Source organism: Arachis ipaensis, chromosome B07 (assembly GCF_000816755.2).
Source record: "Arachis ipaensis cultivar K30076 chromosome B07, Araip1.1, whole genome shotgun sequence".
Taxonomy (NCBI): domain Eukaryota; kingdom Viridiplantae; phylum Streptophyta; class Magnoliopsida; order Fabales; family Fabaceae; genus Arachis; species Arachis ipaensis.
This window is the reverse complement of record NC_029791.2, coordinates 8580801-8591742: the sequence shown is the minus strand read 5'-3', so window position 1 is coordinate 8591742 and position 10942 is coordinate 8580801. Positions and strand designations below refer to the sequence as shown.

Below are 10942 nucleotides of genomic sequence, written 5' to 3'. Positions count from 1 at the left end.
ATATCTTCTTCTGAATCATCGAACAAACATTCATCAATCCAAATATACATGAGTGCGTTATCTCGTCTTCTTCTTCTGCTATACAAAGTCTCGTTAAACATATAAAAAATTTCTAGCTTTTTGTTGAAATATAATGTGTAGTATTTTTTTTGAGGTGAAAAACTAGCTTTAAAGTGGAGTATGTGATTGTAACTTTTGATAATTGATATTTATAAGTATATTCACAATAAGTAGTTGCTTCTCAATGACTGTTTTTGCAATAGTTACTTTATTGTTGGTAGTGTGAAGTTTTGATTTGGAATTTGAGAATTTGAAAGTTAAGATTGTTGGATATTTAGATTTTGAAAAAAAAAATTGTAAGTAATTTAAAAAAGAGTTGAATTGATTTAGATTCATTATTTGAAAAAAAAAATCAGTAAAATTTTGATTTCAGAAATTTGAAAGAAGATCGAAGAAAATTAAAAGAAATTGTGAGAATAAAAGTGTAAATAGTGTATATAAAATAACAAAATAATAATTTATTAATAATAACCGTGTGTATCATTTTTATTTTTTCTGTTACTAACTTGCCACATGGCAAAGTTTCATTAGATATTCAAAGTCCTTCTGAGGAGAGATTGCCCTTCCTTGATCTGAGGGACTCTTTGCTTTTCTTCTCCAACTATTGGAACGCTAAATTTTTTGACAAATAGTAAATGAAAACTCTAATTTTCTAATTTTCTGAGCATTGGAGCTGCTTTGAAGAAGAAAATGTACTCTACGGCCTACATACTTGGATTTGTTATTTTCACCATTTTTCTGCCAACTCTATTAGGTGGGTCGTGACGTGTGAAGTTAAATTGTACAAATTAGATTGGATTAACAGTTATTTTACTAGTCTGTTTAAACAAGTGTTGAATGTTTGAATTCTGTTTGTAATAACTCATTGGCGAGTGACAAATTCTTAAATAAAGTTTCGATCTGTAACGAATTTATCATTAATCTGCTGGACTGAAAGATACTGTGAGGAAAAAAACAAAAATAGAATTGTTCACTACATACCAAAAAAATTCTTTTAACCAATATCTTAACTAACGAAAGTTCTATCTATTTTAAATAATAATCGTTTTGATTTTTTTTTATACATTAAAATTAGTGTTTTAAAATTATTTTGCATCCAAATACATTGATTTTGGAGTAAAAGCGATCCTTTTAAGAAAATCTTTTAATGTATTAAATTCATTAGTAATTTGGATGTCTTCTCTTTTAATTAGAATTTAGAAGTGTCTTTCATTTTAAAACGTCAACCGCGGTCTTATTTTTTGTTTTCTTTATTACTTTGAAGGGGACATGGGTGTTTTCTCCTTTATTGATACCAAAAAAGAAAGGTCGCATTTTATTAAGAAGGGGTTGAAATGTTGAATGATGTATAGCTAACTTTAGAAAACGTTCGAGTGGGTCGTTCCAATTGGTATCGATAACAGGCTGTGAAATATGGGAAGAGTCGTCGTCGTCATCATGTTCATCATATCAAAGGGGTACTTATCTGCTGCTGCTGTAGTTGGTGTTGGTCCACTATTACTATACCTTTGCATACAACATATTACGACACCTTTTTGCCCTTTGACACTTCCTTCATGTCGTTTTATGTAAATGGAGAACAATGCCGTTCATCAATCATCTTCTCATCCTCCTTAGTTTGTAATGAGGATGATGGTATGTATGTACGTACGTTTGTTAGGTTATTAAATTTGAGGGAATCAATATCCATGATCCATCGTTCGAAATGCCTTGTTTCATTGAAGTGGCACATTCAATACTAAAATTATTGGTCAATTTTGTAAGTGTCTGATTCGACTAAAACGGTAATGTTCATCTTACTTTCGAATTTTCACCAATCATTTAAATTTACCAACTCAATCTTCAAGCAAGGTTCACGCTTCAATAGAAACACCTCATAGTTATATACTCCGTACCTCGCGAAATTAATAATTAATAAGTACCTCAAATAACAAGCGAGCCTTTCTTTCTATCAAATTCGAATCATTTTGTATATAGTTTGGTAACGGAAGTATACGGGATGAAAGGACTGCTGACTGGTGTGAATGTTTCAGTCTTGTAACGTGATCTACTACCGTCACGAGACAAGTGCTGGATGGGATTTAGTTCCAAACGCTCCTAGAGTTTAATTCTAGTTATTCCTTATTGTTGCGATAGCTAGTCCTCCCCAACTTGCTAGCAAAGTGAATGAAAACAAACATACAAACTTACAAACTTTCAAACGCATCAACTCAAAGTCCGAAAAATTGTGTGAAATAAAAAAACCATCCAATTGAAAATGTCAGCATCAAAACATGCGAAGGTCAACTTACCAATTCCCCCGGACCTATAATGTTGCATTAATTAATTATTGTTGTCTTTTTGGTGCGAGTTACCCCGAAATTAAATTATCTTATACTCCTAAAACACATTTAACTCGTATATTCCACACTTTACGTTGATACCGCATCTAAAAAACAAACAAACAAACAAACAAATAGAATTTGAGAATTGAGATCATGACTTGACTTGTGAATCATGACATTGCATTACCCTTATATCTTTCTTTGTGCACGAGATTAATCAATAAACCAGTTTCAATTTCCCTCACTGAAGATTGAAGAACGGAGAAGCACAAATTTTAAGCAAGATAGATGCTTACCAAGCCAGTCGATAAGAAAGGTATCAGTTCTTGCATGCAAACCATCAATCACCTAATTCCTTCCAGCTGATGCAATTCACACCCAGCAAAGGAATCACTATCATACAGACTCGTTTATTAATTCCATCTTTCATACTTACCAACACCAGAAAACAAGAGATCAAGAGAAAAGTAAGAAAATATAGAGGAAAAAGAAGTGCTCCTCAATGATATTAAGTATTAACTAGCATAACACTCCTTCTAAAGATAACAGACTCACTGTTAGGCATATATTTATGTTTGTAAGATATTAGCATTAATCTTTAAGAAGTCAGAATGAGAAGAAACCAATATCCAGGTTCCAACAACCAGACACTTTTTCTTACCAAAACCCAGGCAATAACAAAACAAAAGATTATAGAATTTGTTGGAGGCAACTACCCAACAAAACCGATCATTTCTAAGTTCTGGGAATGCCAATCTGCAGCAGGTCATCTAACTCAAAATCCAACAAGGCCCCAAAACCAGATATTCTGTAACATCTATCACGCTCAAAGGCAAATCTAGATAGAATAATTATATATATATGTCCCTACACTCAAGCCAATTATGGTTTGTGGGGTAAATATCTCCCATGTTGCTTCATGCAGAAGCCACTTCAAGACACATACAAATGAATAATACCAGAAATTACTTCCAGCAACCAAGAGCCTTTTATCGAAACACCAAAATAACCTGCACTTAAAATTAAATTTTTGTATATAAACACCACCATAGAAGGATTCCACAAACATCAACCAAATACTTGTAACCAATAGAACAAAACAGGGCACATTTCTATACTGACGCATGAAATCAGAAAAAAACATGCATGCAAATATAGCAAAAATAAATTGGTGACTAAACTGCATTGATTTAATATTGAAGAACAATCTCTTGATAATAAAACAAAAAAAAGTCACATAACTAAACCCTATGCAATTCGCAAGTCAAAAAAGAATCCGGCACATTACGATTTTTTCCCCAAGTCACCATAATACAACACCACTGACACGAACCGTCGATCCAGCGGCGAACCTTTGTAGATTCCCCGAAACTCTACACCCGCGAAACTACCGGAGCGGCGGCGGAAGTGGCGGCGCCACCGAGGAACGAAAGAAGTCCGGTAGATCCTGGCTCCTGTTCGTCGAGAAACAGATCTTCCGGCATTCTAAACGCGCCGTGAGCACACACGATGGCCAATCCAACCATTGACGCCGAGATCAAGAGCGACCCGACGCTGGTGAGGAACACGACGAAGATGGTGAGCGCGGTGAGGAGTCCTAGGGTTTCCTTGTCGTTGAAGGTGCGGCCATAGAGAATCACCGGCTGGTCTGCGGGGCGGAAGAGGTAAAGGAAGCACCACGACGCGAGGAGTCCGAGGAGGACGAGAAGCGAAAACGGATGCGTGATGAGCGAAACCGCGAGCGCGAACACGATTAGGGTTACATAGTTAACGCGGAAGTAGTTGAAGTTCTTGCGGATCCTTGAGTACGCTTCAGTTAGGGATTCCGGTTTCGAGAAGGAGGATCGATCGGCGAGCTCCGTCCACGGACGGCGCTGGGAGAAGCCTTGGCGGAGAGAGGATGACAGGCGGGAGATGAAGGAGCGGAAAGCAGGCGTGGCTATGGGAGGCTGAGATGCAGCGCCTGCGGCGGCTGTGTTGGTGGATTGGGGGAGTGTCGGTGGGGCAGACATGGTGGCGCGTGAATCTCCGAACGCCCGCGCGTGAGAGTGAGAAGTAGCGCGAGGCAATTGGAGACTCTATTAGGAACTTAGGAAGTTAGCGATAACGAAAACACTCTGGTTTTGGGCTTTTGGGCTTTAAGGCGTGCATGTATATTAAATGCCGAAAGAAAATAATTGTACGGCGTGGAACAAATGCTAGAAAATGACCAATAATTCTAATATGGGGATAAATCTATTTTGCAGAAAAAGATATTGTTAGATTCGAAAAAAAGAGTTAAAAAAAGAAAATAAAAAATCTAAAAAATATATATAAAAAGGATATCCCATAATTCACCGCCTCACCGACAACCACTACTTATTTAGACATTCATGTGAAGGGAAATGAAGCTGCATTCTTTTGTAGTTTTTGCTATTGTTTTTTAATAGGGTACAAAAAATGAGGGTACTTTATCTTGGTGCTTGGATCTTGATCTGGCTAGCTAATAATTTCACATTTATTTTGAAATATGACAACAATAATAATCAATTCATGGCATTTGAGAAGTGTTGGTTAACAATCGATAGCCCACTAATTTCGACACTAGAGTCTAAAATTCGTTTTTCGTAGACTTACATATAAGATTATGAGGCATAGAGATTGTTTATCAATAGGAGAGGACCAATAAAATCTGAACAAAAAGTTAAATGAAAATAAAACAGAAACATTGAACTACAAAGTGCAGGGACAAACAAACCTAAAAGATCATAAACTCATTACAGAAGAGAAGAGGTCAATGCGGCCAAACTCTCAATTCAATTAATATTAAACCAATTAACAACAAAAACAATCTATCTAGCCCCCAAAGTAAAAACTCTATCAAATAAACTTCTTGTCTACTTCTAATTTGGTAGGTTTATTCAACACCCACTGCTTTATATTGCAGCCAAGAGTTACAAGCACAAACTGAGAGAAGCACACATTCATAATTATTGCTTCAAAAAGGAATGGATACTTCTCAGGTGGATTCATGGTCAAGTAAACTATGTGAAGAATGAAATAGCAAAATAAAACAAGGCGTACAGTTGTTGCACCCAAATAATTATACAAATAATTTCCCTCTTTAACTCTCTGTTGACCAGGTGCGTCGAATATCAGGATGAAGAGAGCAAGCAAAGCAAAGTATGGAACAACCAAGCCGTCGCGACATATCAGAGGGAACATGGAGAGCATGGCAAATTGCATGAACCACTTAAAAATAAAAGGCTCTTCCATAGCCAGCAGGCTTGCAGGAAGAAGTGGCAGCAAAATGGACTTCTCATGCACTGTAAGGCACCATGCATACACTCAGTAAGATAATTTCAACAAAAATGATTGCAATTTGGCATTGTAAAAAAAAAAAAATTAAATGTTACAAACCTTGAAAAGAAAACAAGTAGAAGGCAAATGAACAATTTAGCAGCCCATAGAGGAAACCTCGATTACTTGGAGATTTTATTTGTTGAATCATTGAAGGAAGGCAAGTTATAACTGTTGCAATTAAGCTGAGAAGCCTCAGTGACTCTGGCGTAAATAATCTCTTCCACTTGATGATAATGGAAGAGGCACACCAAAAGTTGGCCACATAATCCTCAAATATTCCTCTTTCAAAAGGAGCAAGGCGTGAGAGGACCTGTTACAAGGACCATCCATACCCAAGGTTCTTATCCAAGATCAAAAATAGTTTTAGCATCAAGGAAGACAGACATCTCTATTATGTAACTAGATTTCTCAATTCACCAGTTGAACTGACTCTACTACCACATGTATACATAAAACACTGAGTCGGACTTAGTCTAGACGGCTAGACCTATTGTTTCCATATCAAATAACAGACTTTCTGATACCACATTTAAGACCGAGACCAGGTAGAAGCATCATATGTAACTTTTATTAAGAAAAAATGGACTATCAAGCAATCAAATAAATAGCAAATAGCACAAGTAGGAATTATTAAAATCTCTGTTCAAATAAAGCACAGCAGTAACAGTAATGTTAAATGGATTCCAATTCCATGCATCAAGATTCAAGAGCATACAGCAAATGGAATGAACAATCCAACTTCTGCTGGGTTTAGGATTAAATCTACTTTCTAGCAGCCAATGATAACAATTTCAGTATTTTACCTCCAAAATGGAATCCTTTGAATACAGATAAGGCCACCACACAGCTGCAAAGGTTCCCAAAACATAAAACCCCAGTTTTGATACCTCAAGGAGCGGATGTTTACGCCTCAAGCATTTACCCAGGAGATGGCTGAAAAAAGCAGGGGCAAAATATGCACTCATCTGTAAAAGAGTAACTAACAACAGTTATCAAATCCCAATCGATGATAAAGACAAAAAATAAAGGAAATGCAGGTTCAGACTTAGCTTATCCACAAACATTGTTGTGTCCCACATTACTTCAATATTTTTTTCCTTGCAAATGTATGTTTATGGAAACTAGGTACTAAATTCAAACTAAACAAATAACAGAATGAATTGCCATTTACTGACTGCAATCCATTTAAGACATCAGTATCAAGATTGGTCAAGTAAAATGTTAATAGGATTTATTTGACGCAAAGCAATAATACAGCCTAAAGATATATCAAGATACAATTCACCATGCACACATTAACATATAATTAAGAGACATATATGTATGACCATTCACCATGCACACAAACTATAAACACACACCCAATTTTTTAGTGACAATTCCACCTGGACAGGGTTGAGCAATCCTATATGACCATTGACCATACATGGTATAGACTATGTATAATAGCTGAAAGTAGTAAAAGAAATTAATGACAAATAGACCCATGCTAAGATCAGAGATTAAAACCTGCTTATGATTTAGAGCTAGACAATACAAAACACATGCTACAAGATCCTTCCCAGAGAGGACACCAGCAACAGCTCCAATGGTAAAGCCCAAGCTGATGCAGTTGTACTGACATACAACACATACAACAGTCAACGTTAGAGCACTACAAACCTGAAAAATACCTAAAGGGGCAAGGGCATAAACAACAAAAGAATTTCTATGCAAACCTGAAAGTGACCGTGGTCAATTAAGATCAAACAGGGGTTTAACAAAAGCATGGCAATGTGCCATCCTATGTCACTTTTACGACTCCTTGAAGGTTGACCATAGCGAACAATAACAAAGTACAGAACAGCTGGAAAGAGTATCAACAAATCAGATGATAACACTGTCCACCTCATTAGTAGTTTTCTGCAGAGTTCAAAATAAATTATCAATAAAGTCAAAATACTCGGTGCTAGCTCAGAACCTGAACAGAAAGCATTAAAATTGTAACAATTGATAAGATCTTAAATGGACAAACTATCTTTTGTCCCCCAAAATATAAATATCTCATGCGTGATTTAGCCACTGATTTAAACTGAAACATGATTTAGTTGTTGAATTATGCACATAATTTAAACCAGGGACTAAATGAAAAGAGAGGCACACTTTCAAATTCCAAGAACCAAATACCATTTCTTTCAACAGATCTGTTAAACTATGAAAGAAAATGTGTAAAATACGCACCCGAGATAAGACTCATGACCTCTGGAGGTGAAAAGGGAAACAGATTCAGGGTGCACAAATCTCAGAAAAAGGCCATGAATGAAACTCTGGTAAGCGGTGAGTGGTGGATAATCAAGGCCCCAGTAGCTCAAATCATTGCTGGTGCTGTTTCTATACCATTCTTGAATTGGGAGATTGATGGTGATCTCCATCCAATGCCTCTGTGCCTCATAGTCCCCAAATTTCGGAGGGTTAGCAAAACCGGAGTAAGGGTGGAGGGACACTGCGGCGCGAACCAAAAGTGCAAACAATCCAACAATAAGGAATGTAGTTGTTGTTCCCTTGTGAACCAGCCACCACCACCAGCAACACTGGTTTCCATCACCATCAACTACACTAACAGTGTCACTAGTCCCCTTTCCTTTCATTTCAGCAAGCAGCCCAATTCATAAGACTGCATCCGAAAACTGAAAGAAAGTGAGAAATTGCTTTCAGTCTAAATCGTGTGGTTGATTGATAACTACGGAATTGAATTTAATTGAATTGAACTATATTATTTGGAATGTGTATGAAATGAATCTGAATTTCTATGTTGACAATTTTGAACATTATTAATAGCTCGGAGTATAGCGACATCACCCAATCAAACTACACAGTGACAACAGCAATAAAAATATCAAAATAAAAATCAAACCACCATTTCAGAAATATTCAGAAAAATATTATGAAAAACCATAGCAAAAACAATATAAATTTGAACAATACCTAAAAAAGGGGGAAAAAGCTTTCCTCAGCGGCGAAGAGAATGATGGCGGCAGCGGATGAAGGAGTGGGAATTTAGTGGTGTCAACATGTTTGGCCCTATAGGGCTTTGGCCCTACTTTATAGGGCCGGAAGAACAAGAGGCCCTATAACTATTAGGGTCAAATTTTTAAAAAGCCCTCAGGGCCAAAAGCCCTAGGGCCAACCCATGGGCCACCTAATCCTTTTTTATACATTGCTCTCTATCTCAATAATACATATAAAACTTATTAAAAGTCATTAGCTTATTCTATCTCTGTCATTTTTTACGTGTAGAAAACAAAGAAGTTAAAAAATAAATATCAATAATGTGCATTGTTCATATTAAATCCAACTTTTAACTATATACATCAAGAAATCAAACATGGCATTCACTATCTCATCACCCTTCTCCTTACTCCTTAATATCTACCATCAATAATGTCTCTAGTAGAAAATCAAAATAAAGTTTACACAAAAATTTATCATCTAAAATCATGAATGTTGAGGGAGATGCATCGATTCCGTTGACACTTCTTCTTCATGAATTTCACCAATGTCATCATCTAAATCAACCAAGAGTTGTGAAAGTGTGCAAGGTTCCAAAACCAAGAGGAGCTGGCATCATTTATATATTCTTTAATTACTTTATTTTCTAAAAATTCAGTTTAATAGTAAACCTCTATTTGAAGGTTGAATCTTTATGAGAGAATAAGGAAAATAGAGACACAGAATGCATGATCCAAAGGGGAAATAGTTCTCAACAGAGAACAAAACAAGGTTTGATCCTAGGAAGCAAAAACAGCAAGAAAAACAACTAAGTTTCAAACCAAAACCAAAAGGGTTCACTGATTCCTAAGTTTCTGATTTTCATGCCCTGATTAACCATTCAAAACCTACTTGCATATTCGGTGAGAGACTAAAAACAAGATAGCAGGTGCCACTGCTGGCCAACTAATTGCTTCTGATGATTTATTTAAACCAATTCTAAATGATTTTCATCTATTCTTTGCAAGAAACAAAAAGAAGCAAAGTTTTTACTTGTATTACTTAATGTGGTGAAAATGTTATTATGGCTTCAGAATATAGTTCATCCACAATCCAAATGTACTATTATGCAGTTACTGAACTTGAAGATTCATCAAGGTAGACTAAAATATTAAACCATGCAGATTAAAGTTCAGATCAGTTCAAGGACATTTGCTAAACAAACAGAGGAATCAAAACCATGCTCAAATTCTCAGGAAACAGAGGAATCAAAATGTTTACAATCAATTAACCTGAAAATAGACAATTGAAGAAACAAGTTCACAGTTCAAGTTCACAGTTCACAGTTCAACCATTTTGAAATCACAGAGAGGGGCAAAGAAAGGGTAGCCATAGACCCACCTCGGTTTATTAACAAGAGAATTAAAATGGGTGATGCAAACAAACAAAGAAGAAACTCAGAGAGGGACAGAAAAAGAAGAAACTCACCTCTGATTCCGCGTCAGGGAGGAGGAGCAGCCACTGATTTCGTCCACCGCATCAAGAAGGAGGAGCACCGCGTCAGGGAGGAGGAGGAGCCACCGCGTCGTCCACCGTAGTAGGAGGAGCAGAATGCAAAAGTAGAATGCAGAGGAGGAGGAGGAGCACCGCGCAGGTTTCCCCGTTTCAGACTTTCAGCATCTCAGGGTCAGGGAGGAGGAGATCAGATTTGGGGCTTTTAGGGCCAGCCCTGTTTTAATTTTTTTGGGAGGGCTTAATTAAGGTTAAGGCTTACAAAAATTTTATGGCTGTAGGCTGAAATTATTTTGGGGGTTTAGAGAGCCAGCCTTAGGGTCTTGGGCTCAATTGACGACGACATCGAAAAAGGGAGAACTGGCGAAGGGAGGAGACATCAGCTGCTGCCGGAGGGTGGGGAAAATTTTCAAAGAAGGATCGGTTGTTATTTTCGGTGAGGACATTTTCGAAAATTCTTTCAACTAACTTACAATGTCCAAAAAACAAAGGATTATTCGTCAATAATTTTTTATTATATCATTTATTGTTAAATAAAAATTTAGAACAACAGATAATTAATAAAAAAAATTAACGTTAGAATATGGAAAAAGGGAGAAAGGGAGGAGACATCAGCTGCTGCCGGAGGGTGGGGAAAATTTTCAAAGAAGGATCGGTTGTTATTTTCGGTGAGGACATTTTCGAAAATTCTTTCAACTAACTTACAATGTCCAAAAAACAAAGGATTATGGATTATT

At 36.7% G+C, this 10942-nt stretch overlaps 2 protein-coding genes across 3 annotated transcripts; both read right to left on the bottom strand.

Annotated features, from left to right (window-relative positions):
- On the bottom strand, window positions 3540-4561 carry LOC107608848 (PRA1 family protein B3). Its single transcript, XM_021107251.1, has one exon. The coding sequence runs from the start codon at window positions 4394-4396 to the stop codon at window positions 3758-3760; it is 639 nt and encodes a 212-aa protein (XP_020962910.1). The 5' UTR covers window positions 4397-4561; the 3' UTR covers window positions 3540-3757.
- On the bottom strand, window positions 5079-10662 carry LOC107609351 (probable dolichyl pyrophosphate Man9GlcNAc2 alpha-1,3-glucosyltransferase). 2 transcript variants are annotated; one of them, XM_016311292.2, is made up of 7 exons: window positions 10182-10662; window positions 7947-8379; window positions 7445-7628; window positions 7236-7343; window positions 6530-6691; window positions 5784-6036; window positions 5079-5689 (listed from the first exon to the last, which is right to left on the bottom strand). In XM_016311292.2, the coding sequence occupies exons 2-7, from the start codon at window positions 8351-8353 to the stop codon at window positions 5244-5246; spliced, it is 1560 nt and encodes a 519-aa protein (XP_016166778.1). In that variant the 5' UTR covers window positions 8354-8379; window positions 10182-10662; the 3' UTR covers window positions 5079-5243. The 2 variants fall into 2 exon arrangements, with proteins under 2 accessions (XP_016166778.1, XP_016166777.1); XM_016311291.2 differs by having other exon boundaries at window positions 7947-8392; window positions 10182-10661.